Here is a 23,737-nt window from a genome sequence, read left to right as displayed (position 1 = left end):
GTATTTGGAAGATCTTCAAAAAGAATTGATCCTGATTTACATCAAAATAATAAAGAGTACATTCATGCTGAAGCCATGGTATGACGATAGATTGTTTTCAGTGGCAATACTGGCTAATGGTATTTTACTCCTACTACTTTGTATTGCAACATGGAAACCCTGTAAGCTGCCGCTATCACTGAGAAAATGAAACATGGAACAATACTTTCCATCGCAATACTTAAAATCTTCAAAATACAGCAAATATACTTTGGCAACAAATAAACAAGCCTTAAAAATGAAGTTAAGACAAAGCCTGCCACCATTCTGCGACACAATAAAATCACGTAGCATCAGGCGTGGGAAGTGTAGGGTGTTGGATATAAACTATCTGAAAAAAATGCAGATAGTTTACAAACATTCCTTTTGAGATCAGGGTATTGCAAACAGCGTCGCAGGGAAGGAAACACAGCTCTGCTGGATAACCCGCCACGCTGATACCCTCAGGCCTCGATGGGAAAGAGTCACTCTTCTTCTCTCTGCCAAACAGCTTCTCCATAACTCAGCCAAGTTATTCTGACTTAATCAGATTCCTGCTGTCGGGTACTGCACAGTTACAGGTCTAAAAGAAGAAGGGGGGGGGGGGGAAAGAGGGAACCCCCCCCCCCCCAAAAAACCCTAGAGACCATGGAGTTTATCTGACAGTGTGCTCCCAGGTAGCTCAAAAGCTCAGCCTTCACTACCAAACAAATACTAAATCCACGCTACAGAGTGTGAAGTACTTTTAAACCCTAATACTGCCAGTAGGAGCTGTGAGCTCCTGCAGGTGCTTGGCGCTTTCTAGGATTGGACCTCTGTGAGCACACTGCAAACAAAGAGAAATTAAGCTTGCCGTTGACTTGTGGGCACATGTAAGCTGCTTTTTTCTTCTTCTTCTTCTTCTTCACGTTGTTTGTTAATTCAAAATGAAGCAGCACGGGACACCAGTTCCTTTGAGATTTTAAATACATGATAAATAAAAAAATTAACATACTGAACTGCAAAATTCTGATGGTTTCCAGACTCCAAAAGCTCTTTAGTTATTATACCAGCAGTAGAAAAAGAGTCCTTCACACCAGAAACAAGTAGTTTGGCTCTTCTTCTGGTGTTTGGATCATTTCCTTTCTGATATTTAGGGTCTGCAAACATAAGATTTTGGATTTGTCCAGTATTTGTGTTATCCTGTATGAAGCAATTTTTTTCTCCTGGTCTTATATCTTCTATTAACGTAATATTTATTTTACTACTGCATTCACTCCAACATTAAAGGAAAAAAATGTCCATATTAATGTATTGGAATAATTGCTGGTATTTTGATAGACTTGTGAAAGTTTGTTAATGACTATACATTTGAAACACTCATAATGTGTAAAGCCTAAGTGAACAATGTTCTTCTAGACAAAAATATTGATCCACTACTCTATCTTTTAAAGACAGCATGTACCATTATACAGCTTCATAGAATATAGAAAAATATTTTATGCATTTTGGGCTAATATGAGTAAATTTCAGTTAAGATAAATGCCAGAACTTATCAATTAATTAAATATAATTATTAAGTTAATATCCAAATTAAGTAAGTGAAATAACACAAAATGTCTACTTTGGGGAATTTTTCTTATGGCAGTAAATCAACAGATTACAAGTTTTTCCTCTTTTGGGTAAGCCAGATTCTAAAATGAATATGAGAGGAAATAGAAAGGACATGATAGGCATACAATTAGAACATATTTCTTTTACTGAAATTATGATCCGTAAAGGATTAACTCTTACTCACACGGCTATTTCAAATGGAACATTTGTACCAGTAACAGCATCAAAACAGACCCCAAATCAAATTCTTCTTTGCTTTATTTCCACTTACCACAACAATATCCACATTCAAATTATAATTTGCATTTTTTTCCCCATTTACTGCACATCTATCTGCAAAGATCAGATTTTTAAATGATGAAATGTTAATTCTTCTCCCAGCAGTGTTTTAGAAATTTAATTTTCTACAGGATTGGTTTGAGTCTTGAACAAAGCACTGTTCAAACTGAACTGAGGCAAGTGACATGTTTTGAATGTCAGAACAGGATAGAATTTGAGAAGTTGTGGGAAAACAATTGAGGACCTGGAATTATTTTTTTTTTTTTAAGATAAACACTGATTTTTCTCTCTATTTTCTCAATTATAAGATTAATTGATTTACTTGTTTACCTACATTTGCTGCTGCTTCTATTTTCCCAGTAAAGTAGGGATATTTATTGTCTGGTTTTCATGCAGTTTGGGGGTGTTACTTTTTAAACTCTAATAGCAACTTGGCATACAACGATGTAGCAAAAAAATATTACTGCTCTATTGAAAGGTTACTGAGAAGATGACTGATCTTCCGACGTGTCAACATCAGATGGCTCATTTTTTCATTTTAAAGAGTTAACATTGCATAATTCAGAGCTGAGTAGAACTAACCTTTAACAAACAAGCTCAGAATTTACAAGATTCCTAAGAGTTTTGTGAAACTACATTAGATATTAGATATCAGACATACGAATCTGCAAATACTGTTCCTGCTTTCTTCTCAGCATGGTATCCTGAGAGAAAGGAAAGTTTTATGCAAGCATGCTAGGGCAGAAATCAATTTAGACTCCAAGCTGATTCAATTCTGAAACTGTTTCTGACTTAAGTTTGTATATGTGAGTCTCCTGCTTAACCTGTCTGTTTTTAACAGAAGGGACAGTTTTTGGCATCAGCATTATGGAACCCACTAGAAAATCCGATTAGTAATTTTAAACATTTACAGGCGTCCACTGCAACTAAACAAGCCCCTTCAAAATGTTCCTGAAGCACGGGTTATCCTGCCGAGCGGCGATCTCCGATGGCGGTAGTTTTCCAATGCGTTTTCCTAGTGCCTCTTTTACAAGCAGCTGCGGATGAAGCATTCCTTCCACGCCCCTCTCCTCCCTCGCCCCCACTTCCTAAAGGAAATTCCATGGGATCACCTCTCCGGGGGCCTCACGCTGCAGCACAACTCTCATCTCCCGGGAGAGCTGGAGCTTGTGCAAGCAGACGGTCCCTGCATCTGTGACCAAAGTGCAAAGGGAGCTCCTAAGCGCGCCTGTATTCAGATTTCTAGTTTTTAAGGAGGGTTTGCCGAGGGGAATAGCTGGTTAGTATTTGGCTATTGCCAGTAAAGGAAATCTTGAGTTGGAATGTCAAAAATTATTTTATTTTTGATTACATTTAAAGTTTAATCACATAACAGAAAGAGAATTAAAACTGTTATATTTGTTTTAAACTCAAAACATCTCAAGAGATTTTCTGCATCCAGAGGTTAGGACTCTAAAGGCAACTTTTTCTTCAGTCGCAGTTTCCCAAAAAATACGTAAGGCTCCTTAATGATAATCCAGAAAAATATATTATTGCGCAAAAAATACCCTGGAACTCCTTAGGGCGGACTTCAGAGTGGGTTTCATTTGATCATGAATGTAAAGCTGTCTGAACTTCACTTCTGTAAATGTTTGGAAGAAGACATAGTCTTTCCTTTACACCACATCCATCACTTCATAATATAACCCAGGCTTTAAGTAGTCACACACACACACACACACACAAAAAAAAAAGAGGAAATTACTACTTAAGCCAAATATTAAACCTTCAGGCCAATCACAGTTCCCACGGCATACCATGCAAATGCCTCAGCCCTGACTATGGGAGTCAAGCCCTAACAATAAAAAGTATTTCAGTCTTCGGATCAGATCCGCACCGCTCCAGTGGAGCTGGCAAAAAAGGATTTACACACCTGAACACTGTTTCATCTCAGCTATAGAAATGGGATACTTTCTTTTTACACCGACCTATCGGAAGATCATCAGCTAAGACATTCACATCCACGCAGCACGCTGCCCTGCCACACAAGCTGGCCGAGCCAGTTTATACGCTGCACTGACACGCAACTCCTCCTCCACCAGCCAGCCTGGCTAAGGGACGGGACGGGGTGCATCAGCTGGGCACAACACACATGGGACTATCTAAACGCTGGTCCTGAAGCTCCTGGAGGTATTTCTGTGTAGTGTCACACTGTGTTGCACACCAGCGTGTGCCCGCACAGGCACACAGCACTGCTACCATCAGCTACTGCAGCTACGGAAGCCACCTTCACCACGCTTCATGTGTTATGTTTGAAGAGCAAAACTGGACGAGAAGGCACAATTAAGAGAGTTTCTGCTGCAGATTACACATACTGAGTAAAATCCAAATCATGTAACAGTCCTTGAAGAAGGAATGAAGAAAAAGATGGTGCTGGTACCATATGGCAAAGAGCTGCACACTGTAAATCACACACTGCTGAATTGCTGAAGAACCTACCTCCTCCTACAGGCACATGACATGCTGTAAACCAGGTGTTCTTTCTTTAGAGGTGTTTGCAATGCTACTACTAACCAAAAATAAATGCATACATGAACCTCTCAAAGAACTGATTTGTAGGGGTCTTCTTTCCACTGTAAAAAATAAGAACAATAGATGTGGTCCTGCTCCAATATAATCAGTATTAATACTCATACTGATCTCAAAGGGAACAGGATCAGGGACACTGATGTATCTCATTTAATTATGTGACATGAAATTATATTCCACGTAATTATGAACATTTCACTGCAGCTGGCAGAAAAACCATGAAAGAGCACAAGAAAACGGAGAATAAAGCAAAAAGGTTGGAAGAGGAAAAAAAATCTAAAAAAAAAAAAAAAGTTTAAAAAAAATCCAAAAATAAGAGAGAGAGACAGAGGAGTTAACTACTTTGAAATCCATAATTCAGCTTTCCCTGACTTGCACTGCCTGCCCTCCAAGGAAGTCTTAACCAGGTGCTACAGACCTTTCCTTAGCATGTGAACTGAACAGCAGTGACCCGCCCAGCACCTTCTCCCAAATGAGTTAAATGCAAAAGACTACTGGTAAAGCTTTTTGCTAAAGCCCAGCCACATCCGATTTCTAATAAGATAGGCTGAGTAAAATTAGCAGATTTTTTTGCTCTTAAGTGACAGCAGTGATGACAGCTCCCTGCTACAGTAAATCTTAGAGCTCTAGTTCACAACTTCTCAGTATTGAGCGTATTTGAAGGAGATGGGAAATGGCAGCACAGTGAGAGGTCACAATTACACGGGAAGCAAAGAACAGGGAAACATTAATATGCTAATGGTTGTCACATGACTTATGAATTTAAGTGTTTTATTAAGAGCAGCCACTTTACAACTGAAACATTTTTGGGGTACTCCTGCCCCAAAACAGGGAATTACTGGAGTATGCAAAGATCTAAAAATGTGCGGATGCTGCAGAAACAAAGCTACATAGCACATTGAACTCAAATTTTTCAAAATGACCATTAGCCTGTCAGTGAAGCAGTTTTAGTTATGCCTGTGTTTATTATGCTGGAGATTTAAAGCTCTGCAATTACTCTTCAGTGAAAGAAATTCTTAAAAAACACCTCCCTCAACACAATTTCCCAAGCGCCTACGAAGCAAAGCCTGCCACTACACGGCTCTGTTTTAATGTTCTGACCATCCTGGAGCAGCACAATGGTCTGTTGGGGTAATTATATCACTAACTTTGTTACCTTAAACCAGCTGCTTTCCTAATTGTAATCCCATGAAATGCCTGCATTATAACCCTACAGCAATAATTTAAGAGAGGAAACTTGAGTGAAACTGTCCAGAACAAAAACGTATTTCAAAAGATATTATATAGACTTCAAACAGCTTGATACACGCAACACAAAACAAGCAAACAGCCTGGAACCGCGCAAACCCGAGGTGGCCCAGCTTGATGATTTATGCTCAGCTCAATGTGGGAGCCCTGAGTCAAGCCTCAAAGCTTGACATCTCACCCTGGGCCTGAGGATTGCCGGGAGGGTGAAGAAGGGTTTGTTGCAGCATCCTCATTCAATGATGTAAATGGCACAAAATGAGGTCTCTGCAGAAATTCGGCACTGCAGGGATGCCACGCTGCAGGCTAGGAAGAGGTAAATCACAGGCGAGAAGAAAGTGGAAAGCACAGGGCTCTTGAACCATGCGGTCTGGGCATAAAGGTCACATGCAGTGAAGCACAGCACTTAGTGGGAGTCTGGAAAGCACCTAGAAAATGTGTGAAAGCAAGTTACCAGCTCCTGGCTGAACCTCATAAACCCCAATCCCATAAGTCCCTAATCACACGAGCAGTCTCTAGGACTTCAGGGAAATACCTGGAATGAGTTATACCTTGTATTTTCAGATCCTCAGATACTAATTAAACTGCAAGAACCAACTGTCGAAGAGACACCAAGTAAAAAGGTGCAAACGATCTCTAAATAACGTATTCAGGAACAAAAAGCCAGCACAACAGCTGAAAGAGGCACCTCAAGCAAGTATCGATAGCTGCCCCGGGGGACGGGAGCGCGATTAGGCACGGCCAAGGCTACCAGCAACCCTGCGCAGCCCGCGCTTCCCAACGGGGCTCGCTCCCGACAGCAGGCCTCCTGCAACAGCATCACACGGTTTGGGAAAAGTAAGTGTGAGAGAGCAAAGCAGAGCAAGAGACCGGAGCAGAGGGCGGCTGCAGAAACTGCTTGGAGCGCCACGGACACTGCCGAGGTCGGCTGCTTTCCGCAGGCTTCCCCAGCCTGGGCTCCTCGGCCGTTTACCCCAATTTCTCTTTTTCTCTGCTTTTTTTTCCTTCTATTTAGCTAATTTCTCCTGTCTAGCCTCCTCCTGGAAAGACGGTATCTGTGGGCCACGGTGTTGATGGCTTTGCCTGCCCTGTATACCTAATGGAAAGCTCTTGGGGAGAGAACTGACTCATATGACATCCCGTAACAAGCAGGACTGTACTTAGTTGCCTGTTATGACAGTCTTGCAAGAAACAAAATACATATCCTATTCTTCCCCACACTTCTGCCCCTGGCACAACTGATATGAAGAAATTTGTTTTCCCAGTGCAGAACTGGAGTAGCAGGCTTGCGTTCAAATGGGCTACTCGGAAACATGGCAGCTTCATTTCCCACACAAAAGCCAATAACGCAATCTGAAAATAGCCGTGCTCCCAGGTGAGCCTTCGTAGCAAAAGTATAATATGCGATTTTAATCTTGGAGAAGAGGGGAAAGCTTCTCCAAATAGAGCACTGTAGAAAGAACCGAGCAGATGCAGGTAGGGAACAGATTTGTAGAGACATATATTGGCAAAATTGCTCTCTTGCCAGGAAAGTACGTTTCCACAAAAATGGTTAACATTTGTTAACTGTATTCGTAAATAGTGCATGGCTGTGCTACAACAGGAAAGCAAGCCCAACACTTTGATAATTTGGTAAGAAGTTTCTCTAATGATTCACCAAAAATAATTAATCAAAATAAAAACATGTCAAAAACTAGCACTGCTAGCTGTTGCGAGCAAGAACTAAAGCAAACAGATTGACTAAAGCAAATAAAAGTCACTGTATAACCAGACCCACATACACAAGAATTCTGTAGATTCTTCTGCACTGCATTCGGAGGGATTATATTTGAAAATAACATTTCTCCACAATAATCATAATTTCTAATAGCTTTTAGTACGGTATATGATACAAGTCCACGTTGTCATTCTGGAAGGGAAAATAAGCAAACACTTATGCTGTTTAATTCAAAACAGTACAGATGCCCTTGTGATGCATATAGTTTCATACATAATTGTTTATATTCTCTGGACAAAATAAACTTTTCCCCTTACAAGGAGAAATGTCACACAGCTAGCTACATCTGAGATCACTGAAACTACATCATTTGAAGTGGGAGGGACGGGGTAAAAAGGGGATGCTAAGGCTTGTGGTATAAGTTCGGGACCAAATCAGGAACTGGGAAGCATGAACTAGACAATGTCTTCAAATTCGTATGAATGAAACCAGATTTGCTCAGAGGGAAAGTCTGTGCAAATGGGATGTTTCTGGCATTTGCAGCAATAATGATGTTTTTTAACCATTATTTCTTCAACCCAGAGTTGTTTTTCTATCTTGTCTGACAACAGCCAAACAATCTACGAGTGAAATTCCCAAACTAAGGGACAACAGAGTAATCCTTCCACAGTCGTGCTGTATAAATTCCAAAGATATAAAAGGAATGCCAGTGACCTCTTTCCGTACCTCCGCTGAAACCTGCTTATTGGCAGCTAGCAAGACCATTTCTGCAATAAGCAGAGCTGCCTTTCTATCCCTTCTGTAATCAGTTCAGCATCAAGAACTCCAGTGGGTGCCCCCTCTTAGGAGGGCAAGAGCCAGTCTATTACGGGGAGAAGGAGTTAAAATTACTCTAAAGCCTCCCGATAAAAAAAATTCTTAAATTTTAGGCAATTTTAGAGAACTAAAGAAAGTATTTTAGAGATTTGGAGTAAACGGCGTTTTTTTCATTACCTTCTCTGAGTCCAAGATTTTATCCTTCATTTATTCTGCATTACATCAGCTTACACAATGAAAATGAACAATGAGTTTCACTTTCTCATTATTATTTGATAGTTCCTCTTTTTTAGAAAAAATTGCAAAGAAATGTGCAAAACTAAACTAAAAATCTGTTCTTTCAGTTTAAAACAGAAACTAAAACTCTACAAATACACATTTATTAATTTTATAACCCTCAACTTTTTCTTTTTTCTATGAATGAGCTGGTGATATTAATTCGATAAAAACAGACAGAAAAAGAAGGACAACTGTGCATAGTTTATTGATAACAACAAACACAGAATGTATCTGCAATTCTCTTTAATGACATGCATAGAAAAGTTTATTTACTTTAAGAAGTTTTCAAAAATTATAAGCATCTCAAGCAGCAAAGGATGTTCCAGTGAGGCAGCTAGATATTACTACCAGGTCCACTTACAAGGATATCTTGCTCTCTATTTCCAGAAAGTTTAGGCAGATTTGTAGGAGGGAAAAAATTTTGCATCTGAAACTCTCTGTAGTTTATAGAAGTGGATTACTGCTCTTCTGTGAACAAAGAGAGAGTGTTGTCATCTGTACCTTACTGAAACATTAACTTAGTTGCTAAGGGGTTATGTTGGCAGAGAAATCTAAGGCTCTTAATAGATTATGCAGATTTTTGAAAGATGTTCCAAGCCTAAAAATCCTGGATATCTCACTTGGTTCCTCAGCAGAAATGGAGAATTTTGATACAGGACCTCTCTCAAGAAAGACATTTAGGAGAGAAATACCTTACAGAAAGAACTGCAACAGCCTTCCAAGTCATTAAACTCACTTCAGAATTCATTTAAAAACTGCATGGTTGCAGTTTTTGCCCTTTATTTATAAAATTCATGCTGATCTGACTAGAATTTTATATATATATATATTTATGAACAATAACAAAAAAGTCAGAATCTTTGACAATCCAAGACGCAAAGGACTAATGACAGGAAAACACTGAGTACCTTTTTCTAGGATGTTCATGCATCAGTGGCACCTAAGATCAAAGCACACCAAAATGTCTTCAGAGAGAGATTCAGGAGCTACAGTGACCACTGCAATAAACAGGAGGTACTGGGTGGCTCCAGTGAAAAATAACCTCACAACTTTGTCTTGAAATAACATAAATGTGCAGGCAAAGGTTTCTTCATCATTTCAAAAGATGAAAATTGGGGGGGGGGGGGGGGGGGAGAAATCCACTTCTGTAAAACACACATTTGTAAAACAAACTCCAAGTGACAAGAGGTCTTTACACGACAAGTTGTGAAAATGTATAATTTAATCAATGAATCCTTTCACAGATTGATAATCTGCTTCTTTTTCTGTAAAATTTATAGATTTCATTTGCTGTTGGGAAAATGACCAAATGGAAATAATTTTCTCTTTCAAAAAATAATAGTAGCTTATTTAATTATAATTAATTATAATCCTAAGACTACTTATCAGTAGATAAGTGACTATTATCCTGGAAATCCAAGTCTTGTTTAAAATGAAAAATTAAGAACTTCTTCCCTATAAATTAAAGTACCATATTTTTTGCAATATTCACAAACATAAAAGTGGCTCGTGAAAGCTGGGACTCAAGATTTATAGTTTTCCCTGACTATTTTGCTAAATTGCATTGTGATCTTCGGCAACTATTTTTTATATATGCCTAGTTACTAAAATGCTAAATTGAAGTTGAAATTACTTTGAGAATCTCAGACAATAGTGTTACATATAAATCCAAATGACTCTTGATTCATTCAGAAATAAGAGATCTAGGTCTTTTCTTACATTAAATTAAATACACAACTATTATGGTCTAGTAATGATCCCGAAAGCGTGTTGTGCATCTCAGAAGTACTAAGTACTTTTTTAAAAGTCAGTAAAACATTCAAGAAAGGTGATTTTTAAACAGTGTATAAACAACATAATTACACACAGTCTCTAGGCATCCAACCCATATTTAAAAGTAATGAAAGGCATGTGCTGCTGTAAAAATTAAAAAACAAAAATTCACACAAGCAAAAACCTCATGTTAACAATATTTCCTGAAAACCTTCTGCTAAGCCACGTCCACTCTGAACTCCAGCCATTAGCAAGTATTCTTACATAGGTGCCCTATTTTTAATCATAAATACAACCGTATAGTGCCAATGTAAATTAGCCTGAAAGTAGGGTAAGCTTCAAAACACCAGTTATAGTTTACACTGGTACAGAACACTTACTTGAGGAGCTGGTACTGACAGATCTAAGTTAGAGGTGAACAGAGACCCTCCACTAGAGGTTCTTAAGTTCCACATTTGGGTGCTAACTTTCCTCTTTTTGTGATTTCAGCAGCACCAGAAACAGGCAGGAGTATGGGGGACCATAACTGTTACTTCAAAAATGGGTTGTATTTAAGCTATATTTAAGCTGTTCTTTGCTTCTCCAAAGTGCCAAGCACATTCTGCTCCTCCTGATTTCTATGGAAAATTCTCATCACAGCACAGGATAAGGATTTTTATTTAAGGATCTCTTTTTCTCCCCTCATAATCCAAACACTCATACTGTACACCTACTATGAGTTTTTAAGGTATCATTTTGTAATCTATATTTAAGCATAGTACTTACGGTTGGCATAGTTTAACCAGGTCCTGATCAGTGGTGTTTGGAGGCAGTGCTCTGATGTACAGGTTTGTTTTACTTAATTGATCCCATCCTGAGTTGCTGCTGCTACTACTGTTGTTATTACTGCTGGTGGTGCTGGGACTAGGAGGAGCCATCGGGTGGGCTGGTACGATGGACTGCTGCAAAGGAAAAAGCGGGGCAGAGTTAACTACCGATAGCAATCACAACACGCACCCTGTCTCACTGCTGTTTACCATGAGCAGCACTATGTTACATCTGCGCGTAATTACTCGTGTGCCAAATATACCTGCTTTCACACCAGGCTCGGGGGCAGGATGCACGGACCCATTCTCATATACCAAACTATCATCTGAAGCACTCTCAACGTGTGACACACATTCAAATTACATATAACCTCTGCTGCGTATTACTCGTAGGATTTTATCACTCTTCATTGGGGCAAATGATGAAAAATGAAATAAGAGATATTGTTGCTCTACGTTTTAATGGATATAAACAAAGTTTCCTTCACTAAGACAATTCCACATGTCGTAAAGGTGTTTTTGTGGCAGACGTTAAGATTATGTCATTTCCTTAATCTATCCAGAAATATAAAAATAATTAGAAAATGCTTTTGTATCTCTGCTGGCTTTGCGTATCTCACCTTTTTTTTTTTTTTTTTTAAGATAGAAAGGGACCTTAGACAGCTCTTAAGGACTAGACTTTTTAAATTAATTTTGTCCCTTAGTGTCATTTTCAAACTGCCACTGATCTCAGTATTTGTGAATTATTTCAAGAATCTCAAGAAAAAGGCTTTGTATCATTACAAATAATTAAAGTTTCAAAAGGAAATAAGCACATAAACACTTCTATATATTCCTTAATAATGCTATTTTTATTAAAATCTGACCCTAATGGAACTTTAAAATGTCCTAGAGAAAATTTGCAATAGAGCTGTCTTAACCATTTGCTTTAACCACAGAATAGCAAGACATAGTGCAGAAAGTATTAAAAACAGGTCTGTGTTGTTGCAAGTGAGGAGTATTTTAATGAATATAGAGAGCTAAAGTTGCCAGTAAAAACCTATGGACTACAAGGTTTTCACTGACAAGAAGTATTTACTGCATAGACTCCCTTTCCTGCAAAAGTCACAGCCTCCATGGCTCGAGAAGTTTGTAGTAAAGACCCAGTTTATGACCCTTAGAGGAAAGCCACATTGGAGGGAGAAATAAATAAATAAATAAATAAATAAATAAATAAATATATAAATATAGGAATATAAATATAGGAATATAAATATATGAAAAAAATACATATATATATATAAAGTGAAATGTAGGTGTAGACTTGCTTGTTCCCGCCCCTGTGCCACCCTCCTCTTTGGACTAGCACAAAAGCTTGTGTAGCCACAGCTTGGACCGAAAAAAAAACCATCTTCCCTGCTCTGGTTCACCACATGTGGTTTAGTGCTACGCAGCAGCTTGGGCTGTCACAAGGCCGGGAGCAGGAATGTGAGGCAGAGGAGGGGATTACGGTTTGTGTCCGTTTAAAGCATTCATGCAACTACAGCTTTAACACGCAAGAAAAGTGAAACTATTTTGGAGATAACCTTGGGAAATTGGAATGAAATTGTGGGTGGGAGAAAAGTACAAAGACAGGCCTTGTATCAGATGCTTCATGGTAATTATGTGTTTCTCTTTTGCCTTTCCCAGGGAAGGTTTTGAAATCTTTCAGTTTGGTATATTGCAAAGTGCATTATGCAGCAATGATATCAACACAGAACAGCAAACTGCAACACTCAGATCCTATAAAACCAACTTTGATATGTAGAAACAGTGTTGTTGCCCAACTGACCTATTACCAAAAGGAAAATGAAATATATTCATGGTCATTTAAAAGTTCAAAACTTGAGTATCACAATCTCATTCCTCTTTAGTTTTTCTAAGAAGATTTTTGGAAACATCAAATCTCTCAAAAGATTTATACCCTGAGTCAAAGCTCTGCTCCAGAATTTCTTCCAGGCATGATTCAAAATGGGAAAAAGATTAAACCCTCCCTCCAAGTCTGTAATGGAAACACTGACGGATTTTAACTATAGCAGTGCAAGCTGGGCAGTTAGAGCGTCCTGCTTCCAGTAATGCCAGGCAATTATTTTTAGGGTTGTAAGCAACGCAGAATGACAGAGCATTGAGTTTCAAAACATTTTCATAATGAACGGAACAAACAGTCTGACACAATGCTATTCTTTTCTGCAAAAAGTCTTTGGCAGAGTCCTCAAAATGCATAAAATGATCAAAAATACAACTGTTCTGTTTAAGGTTTAAAAATGAGCACTTTTCTCATACCCATATGTACAGCTTCTATAAGAGTCAACATAAACAATCCAGTCTTACCCTTAACTGGTAATTACTACTAGAGAAAAAGAGCTTCTATTCTGGTTTGCAGTATTTTTGGTTTTGTTTTTACTTCTTACAATGCTTTGTGCCTTAAATTATTCATTTTAAGATGTCACAAACAGAGTTCTGCAAAATCTTGTCACCGGCTAGCCCAAGGCGAGAGGAGAACGAGCACAAGCATGTGCAGACAGCAGGAATACTATCTCTATCTCCCTGCAAAATGTAAACATGACATTGTGAGGAATTTAAACTTTTATTTAAACACGAAGATGCTCTAGTGCGAGTGGTCACATCCAAATATGACGGGAATGTAAATGTGATTACAGTTGTCTTCCTAGGTTTACAGACAGCAGCTTTGGACTGCTCCCCCAGACACTGGCACCCTTGCGCCGCCCTGGCAGCACAAAGCACAGATGTTGGGCGGCTGCAGAACCAGCAGCCCAGGGACAGACCCGCGGCTGGTAAAGGGCCAGCGACATCTTAAAGCCGTAAGGTTTAAACACACTTCTTACATTAAAGCTTAATTTTAAAATTTGTATCGCCCCTTCTGCTCTGTTCTTAACTGTCTTTCTCATGTAAAAAAGAAATGATAGAGGCCCCTGTTTTGCTCAGAGCTGCTTTTCCTTTCAACTTCCAGTTGCTGCAATTGCAATTGCTGCTCAGGACCTCACTGGTACCGAGCCCTGCTGCTACAGCCGCGCTGGCAGAGCCTCCCACGCCGGCAGCGTATGCCAAGAGAAGAGGTTTTCTGCTGGCGCAGTTGCATCACCTCCCCAAACGACATAAGCTAAGCTGATAAAAGCGCTCCTCTGCCGGCACAGCTGCATCCACGCTTGGGGCTTTGCCAACGCAACAATGTCAGCGAGCATGTATGAATTTTTCCACACCCCTGGCTGACACAGCTCTTGCTGGCAAGACTTTTCGCAGTGCAGACCTGGCCAAAGTTTGGGATTGTTTGTTTAAAAACAGCTTTCGTGAACGTTAGCTGAAAGCTTTTCAAAATTGTATTCAGGCTTTACAAAAAGTTTGTTTCACAAACTATAGACTCTGCCGCAAATTTGTATCAAAAGCTGTTCCTAAGATTTTATCATATGGACTTCACAATAACTTGCAATAATGTAACATACATAAAAACATGTTCATTAATTTTTCTTTTTAAATTAAATTACAACCTCAAATTAAGTTAAATTAATAATTTTTAAATTATTAAATTAAAATTTTAAATTAAATTAAAATATTGAAGAAGACTAGAGGAGGAATCAATCTAAGTAACAGACCATTTTCCTTGTGACAATACCTCTTTGTTCACGAGAAATACAGTTCCCACACCAGTTTACCATTTCTTCCTCAGTATTCCTTCTCAGAGCTAAGCAGTGGTTGGCTTTTCTCCGCAGCAGTGTCCTTCCTAGCAACTTTAACAAGCATCTTCTAAGCAAGAAAGGGTGACGACAAAATATCACGTATGAGCTGTGTGATCACTGCATCCAGCGCTGGAGCCAGCTGCGAGGATCTCCCAGGCTGATCTCGGAGACCTTTGCTCTAGCCTGCCAACGCCCTGCCACACCAGTAAGAAAACCACTGGTACTGGTTATGAAAAGCAAAGGCTCAATGACAGAACCATACCAGTGGAACGCCTTAAACCAAAGAAAGTTCCCTGCCAGTGTTTTCCTCTGGATATAAAAGTTAAACAGGAATAGTCACAAATAAGTATCGAAAAATGACTGGAGCATATACTCATCTTTACATGAACCACTTTTTTTTTTTTATTCTAAACTATTCTGTGTTTAAAGATTCGAAATGAGTCACAGCAGAATTTTGCTTGCCAAGGAGAAGAATCTCTTCACCATCAACAAGAAAAAAAACACACACAAAAAAACCATCCAAGCAAAACACACCAGAACAGCCCTGTCAGTGCTCTGAGAAATTCCTTTGACCTAGGAGCTGAGGGACGCTGATCCTTGCCACTCTCAGACTACAGAAGTCCAAGGAAACTCCAACAAACAGGGAATATAAACTTAGATAACCAGGGTCCCAAAACAGAGCACTGTCATGATGGTGGCAACCCATTTAAGTCTCTATCTTAATTAGTGCTTTAAAAGCATGTTTATGAAGTTGAATAACATGCTAGTATTTAATTACGAGTTTCTTTGATCAACTAAAATTCTTGACAGGAAAGTTATCCTTTCTTTTTTTTTTTTTTTTTTTTAAACCAACAGAGTTGTTTTTCACACATCTACTCTTAAGTTCAAACTGTAAGTTACAGCATCCATTAACTATCTGATTTAGCCTGAACTGCTACTTGGATCTTCTAGTAATTTCGAAATCTTATCCCTGGTGCTCACCTAGCTTTATACAGGCGATTAAGCTTCAAGTACCTGCTTACCCCACCTGACTTTGCTTAACCTCCTGGGTTTCACTGAACAGTACTTTGAAAGAGCATCTTCAGTAATTGCCATTAAAATAAAAATTACAATGTATTTTTGTGTACATGTACAAGGGAGATAATTACTAAATGATAACATGCATCTGGAAAGTTTCTGGATTAAACTAGGGGATGAAACATTTTTATCAAGTTAACACAGAGCTTTACATATACAATGAAAGCTAGGGTTCAGGAAAATATAAGATGCCATATGTCTTCAGTTAGACATTGTCACACTTCAGCAACTTAGGGAACAGGAGGTTGTCTGGAATAAAATCATGTCCTGCACTGTTAAATGTGAAACAGAAATGACTGCTCTCTGATGAAGACAGTTGTTTTATCAACCTCCTTTAAATCAGCAATCGCCAATGGCCAAAGTTAGTCTACGCCAGCAAACGGATGGCTGTAGGGGGGATGCCATTCTGAGTGTCCTACATGCTTCTATTTCATGGTTTCCACCATCGTGTCTGAAATGTTATGGCAGGGAAAACTGAATTTCTGGAGGCCTCTCCAAAGTCCAACTCTCAGCAGACCACAGTCCACTAGACAGAGAAAGATCTGCTGTGGCATTTACATCTCCTGCCTTAGGGTAGGTTCTCCGACTGTTGTTCTTCAGTCTGTCAGCACTCGGCACAGAAAGACTCAGCAAGTCGGCTGCTTTCTAGGCATTTTCAGGATGATACCAGTATAAAATGCAGAGAGACTCTCAGAAGCTGAGTCCTCAAGACTTTTGTTGAGAAATTCCTTAGGAAAAAGAATCCCTGCAACTTCCTTTTCCTCCTTTAAACCACTAACCTTAAGTCTATTTTGAATGGGTGAAGATCACAGTCTCATGATGATGCTGTGAGTCAGCAAGACAATTCCAGCACGGGCCAGTTTACTGCACGACGCCAAGAGCATCGATGTGCCTTATGTGATCAGAGCTATTTGCACACCCAGGAACCAAGCCTATTCCCTTTTCTTCATTATACAGGCCATCAGCGAAGATGGGTGTTGGTGCTGCAGCTGCACGAAGCAGAAACAACTAGGTGCTGGGAAGAGGCAGGTCCCGGGGGGTGGAGGCTGGCACCACGCAGAGACTCTCCCTGTTACGAAATGCCACTGAGCACCTACAGCCCCAGCCCTGGTGACAGAGCCTTTCCCCAAACACGCTCTCTGTGGCTTTCACATTTTGACAAGGAAGAACTACACTCAAAATACGTCAGCTGGCATTTAAGATAAAGATGGACTGCAATAAAAAATTTGAGAATCAAGTACTCAATAAAACCCCCACAGAACTGAAATTAAAAAGAAAATAAAAAAACAAGCCACACACACAAAAACCCTCAGCTTTAATTCCATTCCCAAACACACAGGTTTTAAAAGAGTTTTGCAAGAGAAATAAAGGATGGTAATGCCCTCCGTCCTGCCTGTATGTTATATCCAAGATAAGTAAGAACTGTAAAGGTTTCCAGCAAGATTCAAGAAAGCAGTTTATACACCTTTTTTCCCTGAATCATTTCAGAAGCCCTCTATTGAAATACAGAAAGCTTTGAGTGAGTAGGTGCTTTTCTCAGCCCGCTTGAATAAAAATCTTCACAGGAAGTGGCTTTATTAACAGTGAAGAAGACTAGACAAAATCTAGCATAAACCCTTAGTCACAGACAGCTCTGATGCTCCTAACATTTTCACCCCTAGACTGTCGTGCTCGTAACCCAAGGCCTCTCCCTGCAGACAGCTATTTTGCTTCCTTGTACTCAGGAAGGCAAGAAGACAAACCATCCTTCACAGTAACTTAGTAGGACTAAATATGTTCTCACCAGAAGGCAACAATTACTAACAACAGAAGATACAGAGGCAAACTATTCCAGCATGTTACAAAATGTCAGGTTCCCATATTTTTATAAGAGCATGGAACTAATATTATTTAAATTATACACGTTAAAGTTTAATACAACAGCCATCTCCTGCTAGTAAAGAAACAAATTTCCAAATCTATGCATTTCCTTCTTATGAAGTTCCCAGGAGCTCATCTACTCCATCAAGGTCATCCCCTAACAGGGATTTTTGAGTGCTCCACTGACTGACTCTCCTTGTCCAGAGACAAACAGAAGGTCCTGGATACACATGCAACTCCTAGCACCAAAGTACAAAAACTATCGCCGAGGGAGAGATGAGGGAGTGCTGACCTGGGCTAAATCCCTGTTCCTTTGCAGAAACCATTAATACTTCTCCTTTCTGCTCTCTCATCATAACACCCTTTTCCCTCTCAGTTTTACACCTGGATTCCCTGGACAATCCTCTGAAACACAGTACATGCCCTAGCCACAACACAAAATTGCAGACACATCTAAAGCAAAATGATATTTGAGTTTGGGTTTTCAAAACTTGAGTAGGCTGCAGCAATCCAACAGCTACTCTAGGTTAAAACAGTAGAAAAAGAAAGTCAAGATGCTGAAGTACCTGAAGAAAAAGAGCTTGGTACTGAGAGCTAGTGGACCAAAAGGCATGTACATGTTTTTGTGGTCAGCCCTTCATTGAGCAATAGACACAAGACAATTCACTGCCAACTTCCTTCTTGACTCTAGTAAATACACAGGCTTATTTCCTTCAGTGAAACCAGCCAAGGATTTTGCTCAGGATCCAGAGAGAAAACAGTAATGAATTCCTAGAGCATGTTAAAGTTTTTGTCCATGTCTGAGGATTCAAGCTGCAGTTAGAAGAAAACACATCCCTTTTTAGAGAGGCTTAACTCACATACTGATGGGTTTATGCAAGGCTCTGAAAGGTAGCAAGTCCAGGACATGACAGTGAATACAAATAATAAAAACAACTCCTCCTTTGCATTACACATCTGTTGGTAGACATTACAATCAGGGTATAAAAATCTTACAATGTTCTCCAACACGGGAAACATTAAGTCAAGATTTTTTTGGTAGGAGAAATACTTTAAGTGAAACTGCAATTAGTTTAGGAAACTCCTCTGTCACGCAGAAGACAAGACTAGAGCAGGGATGGTCAAACTGAAGCTGGAAATCACGTACAGCTCATGAGCACTTCAAGTGCAGCTCAGTAGACAGTGCTTCTAGACTCTAAGTCTCTCAATAAGCTTTTTATGCCTCAGGTTATAAGATGGGAGAAAGGCCATAGTGGGTCATGTGCTGGCAGAAAGATCCGACACAGTGGCATGGGTCATATTTCCAACGGAGTCTGTGAAATGCTGGAGACAAGCACGCGAAGGGTTTCTTAGAGCACTGAAGGCCACAAGTATGAGCTTTAAGGGGGCAAAGTCCAGAAACATAGCATTTTCACATGCCTCTCTGACAGATCAGTGCTCACAGCATTAGGAGGCTCTGAGATCCCTAAACTAGATGGTCACAGTGGTCCCTTTTCACTCTCTATATAATTTTGCTTAAGCATTCATACAGCAGAAAACTCCTACTCACTACCACCATTTAAGAGCTCTTCAGGTGTCAGTCCAGAACAGATGAAAATCAAACAAAAGAACCAGTTTTCAGGCAGTTGTTCTACTTTATGAAAGTAGCCAAATTCCCAAGACGTGAAAATAAGGTCCAGCCAAACTGTAACTGGCATATGTAGAACTCCCATAAATAGTTTAATTTCTCTGTCAGCTGCCAAATGTCTTGCAATTTCTTTTTTCCTTTTTTTTATTTTTTGGGGGGGAGGTTGTGGGGAGGAGGAGGAGAGAAGAGGAGGACCCAGGGAATTTCAGAGCAGTCAGTCTAACTTCAATTCCCAGAAATACTCTGGAACAAATTATTAAACAATCAGTTTATGAGAACCTAGAAGATAATAAAATGACAAAAAAGCAGACAGAATGGATCTGTCAAAAACAGATCACATCGAACAAATCTAATTTTCTTCACTGCCAGCGTAACTAGCTTAGTGGGTAACACAGAAGCAGTAAATACATATATCTCCCTCTCGACTGAAACTTCTAACACTGTCCCACATGGTATTTTCATTAGCAAAATACGGAAATAAGGCCTAGATCAGCAGTTCCCTCTCCGAGGCACTCTGCAGCAGAAAGCGAGGTGTGGACAGGAGGGCAGCACGAGCTCATTAGCTTTTCCGCTTGCACTGTCAAGGGAGGGGAGGAAGCGGCGCAGAGGCACAGCGAAATGCATCATTGATCCTAGCACTGCCTCCTCCCTCCCAGCCCTTACAGTCGTGGTGCCTCTGAACCTTCTTGTTTTTAAACACTACTTAATAAGTAATATTCCCCTAAACATGACTCAAGATCAGAAGGTGTACTAATTTCTCAGAATAGAAAATAACTGCTCTGATGAGGATAATATGATATTCCTATCATATTATAGCCTATTCCTATTTTTTAAAAAAAGAAAAAATGTTTTAAAAAAAATCAAACATCTCCCATAATCAAAAATGCCCTTCTAAAGCCTAGCTGATAAGCTGGACAAATATAAGCCATGTATTTTGGACCGTTATCACTTACCCTTAGGAGTCCCAAGGTACAAATAAATAGTTTAGTGCTTGACCCTCCAGAGAATGATGCAAAAGAAATGCTGTACTTGATGGCAATTAATTTTTTATTCATGAAATTAAATCTGGATACAAGCATACTGATCCGAAAATAAACAATATGTATTATCCCTTTACTGTACTTTATGCATAAACTGCATTTATGGTGTATGTAATGGGAAGAAGTAACATACCAAAAGTAACACCACTAGCTGGGACTTCAAAGTAGGGAAACTGCAGGACCTGGATTTATCCTGAATACTCTTTGTCTCCCTTGCAGGAAAAAAGGCAGCAATGTATATCAGGTAACCATTTCTCTAAGTGAATCCTGCAAAATTAAGCTTTGCCAGTGCAACTTTCATGCTGCAAGACAGTTACTTCTGTTCAGAGGACAGACTCTTGTATTAGGAGAATGCAGATCTTCAGCTCAGTTGTTATTTTATTCACCTTTTTATGTCATTATCTCATTGTTATTTTATGTAATTTTATTCATTCTGATCTTTCACATCCAGTACCAAGAAATGGAGCCATAGACCCATTCAATGCAATCCAAAAATGTATTATTTTCAAGTATTTGTAATTACATTTCTGATATGTTGAGATATGTATTTATATTTCTATATGGAATTAAGATTTCAGTGTCATAAACTAAAGTAGTAAATATGCAGCTCTAGTGCATTCATGAGGCCATCCTCTTTTCTTAACATCTAAGGATGTCATCCACAATGTTATTTTGATGGCTAGTCAAGCTAAGTCTATGCATCTCGCAAAGCTGTTGTTTGGATCCATGGTAAGGAAGTAGCGCAGTACAGATGCATAGATACTCACCTTGGCTTATTCAGAGAACTGCTTGAACATTTGTATTATGAAGAGTGGCAGTACAGTAAAAAGTATGTTAGGCCAACCTCTATTTCTTTAAAAAAAATAGATGGAGAAATGTTTTAATTAAAAATTCTGCAGAAAAAGTTTTCAGTGTAATTTTTTGCAGTATCATTTACTGTTCTTAGGTATTCTATTAGAACTAAAAACTAATAAGTGCTTGTAAATTTTGTCTTTTATAAAGTGTCACAGGTTTCACCAGGCACATAGATGAACGCTGCAGTTTTTGATTTCAGCCTTTTTTGTGTGTATAGTGTATCTCTTTTTTTGGTTATTATTTCTTAAACTTTTGTTTTCCCCCAAAGTACAACTTCATCATTCTGCTCATCTGGCTATCCTATCCTCTCTCCCTCTACAGACAGCAATTATAGGACAGAAACAGCACAGCATTAAAGATGTATGTCAAAAGAAGCATCTGCTTTTTTGGCAAACTCCGCACTGTTGGTGGCATTGGAATTATTGCTATACTGTTTGTCACAGGGTTAGACCACAGATGGCTCTTTTGGCTGACATGGGATCCGCTATGTCATTTTCTGTTTATTCAAGTCAAAAAATAAATTGAAGAACTTTGCCTGACTGTGTATGAGGGAGTCAACTCCTCTTAAACCCCCTTTGCCCATGATTGCTGTGGTTCCATATGGGCAGTATACTGCACCCAGCACAGCAGTATCACTGTAACTGTGCACCCCCCTTCTCTGTTTTAAAGGGCAGAATGTATGCTCTTTTTTGGCAAGGGCCATCTTTCTGTTATGGCAGTATTTAATATCTAGCACAATGCAGTATCCCCAGTCTATTCCTGCCTCTCCTGCTGTGTTCTTTAAAAACATACATGGGATTGTGCTGGCTCCAGCCTTTCTTTGTACTTCCCTAGATCTTAATCTTTATCCAGCAGACTATGCCCGCCTCATTGCAGCCAGCGTATCCAGCAGAAGAAAAGGTGGCATGTCAGGAAAAAAATAAAAGAAAAAAAAGAAGAAAAGCCAGTTTTGTAACACCACCTCATCAAGACGACCACCAACCCATGAACATGTTATTTAGATCTCTACAATGTATGCTTTAAAGCATAGACCAGTTTAGATATTTGATCCTGTCTACTCAATTTGCAAATGTTTTTCCTTTTCTAAATGTCTAATCCATTTTTGTGTCCCCAGGCCATCTATTGTAGAAAAATCAGCAAAGAACAAGCCAGGGCAGATACAATGCACAAGTACAACACAAAGGTTGTTTCAACACTGGCACCAAGATGGTCCAATTGCCTTGCCTGGCAGCTTGTTATGTGCCTAGGCCAAAAACAGTTAAAGCTGCTAAAGAATGGCAGCATCTTATACCACTTTCCCTGGGAGCGAATGACTACATGAAGTGCTGGACAACAAAAAAACATATTCTGAGCATCACTGCATTTCCTAGTTACTCTATTGCAAGTATTTCTATAGCCCTTTATAACATTTGCCATGGAATTGAGTTGCACAGACCATACTGAGTTAAGAGTTCTTTTTATATTAGTCACTTTAAAATTCAGCAAGTGCCCTTGTGATTCTTATATTCTGCAACAAAAAATGAAGCAGCTGTAATTAATTATAACCAATACATTGGAAGAGGACATGTACAACATTACTGGCAAGGTATTAAAGCAAGCCTTAGGTACAACTGCTGGAAAGCATACACCTATTGCATATACTGAAATGAGAGAATTAATTTTATATTAAAGATAACTAAGAACAGTCCTGGTGATATTAATGTACAACATTAACATAAAACATAACACATACCTAACTTCAACACAAATCAACAATTACAGAAAGTAGGAGAAAAAAAGACTATGCAAGATTTTCTTCACATTTCAAAGTTGATTGTTAGCTCTTCTAATATTTAAAAAGAATTTAGGAGAAGAATAAATATTCACCAAAAAAAAAAAGAAAGAAAGAAAATCAATAGAATAGTTTTCTTTCTCCAAAAAACACAAAATCTTTTTTGATTGTAACTGTTATGCCAGTAAATACAATTTACTTTTTTCTGTAAAAAATGAACAAAGCTTTTAGGAGACGTGAAAGCTAAGAACATCTCAAAGGGCACAACCAACCACTGACACAACAATTTACACATAGAAGAAGCTCAAGCCTTCAGTTTAACATTGACTTCAGTCCATTCTGTGCAATGATATACTACATATTTTATCTCTCTATTCCCCAAATGTTGCAGTGTTGCCCACCAATCTAATATAACAGGTACAAATATTGATGGTATCTTTTGTAGAGTAGGCTCCCAGATAGACATCACTATAAACTAGACTAGGTTTGCAATACTGACTAGTGGGCACACACATTAACTTTTCGCATTTTCATCTTTCTTCTCATGACCGCTCCAAATTGTAAAAATCTTCTTCAGTATGCTGGCATCCTTTCATAAGTAATCAACAGTTCTAAAAGCTGAATTCAAGAACTTGAATTTCTAATGTAAATTATAAATATCTTGTAGTTGTGATGGCAGCTAAAGAATATAACTGGGGTA

The 23,737-nt window shown here is 39.0% G+C and overlaps 1 protein-coding gene across 6 annotated transcripts in view; it reads right to left on the bottom strand.

Moving 5' to 3' along the window:
* Positions 1–23,737, bottom strand: part of RBMS1 (RNA binding motif single stranded interacting protein 1) — a 158,506-nt gene that overhangs the window by 59,928 nt on the left and 74,841 nt on the right. For 4 of the 6 annotated variants that reach the window (XM_067299131.1, XM_067299133.1, XM_067299134.1 and 1 more), the window contains exon 2: positions 11,054–11,229. In XM_067299131.1, coding sequence (XP_067155232.1) covers positions 11,054–11,229 — 176 coding nt within the window. The remainder of the gene's footprint in view (positions 1–11,053; positions 11,230–23,737) is intronic. The other 2 variants (XM_067299132.1, XM_013960595.2) reach the window with 1 other exon arrangement.

Source organism: Apteryx mantelli, chromosome 6 (genome assembly GCF_036417845.1).
Source record: "Apteryx mantelli isolate bAptMan1 chromosome 6, bAptMan1.hap1, whole genome shotgun sequence".
Lineage (NCBI taxonomy): Eukaryota > Metazoa > Chordata > Aves > Apterygiformes > Apterygidae > Apteryx > Apteryx mantelli.
This window is presented reverse-complemented; position numbering and strand designations above follow the sequence as displayed.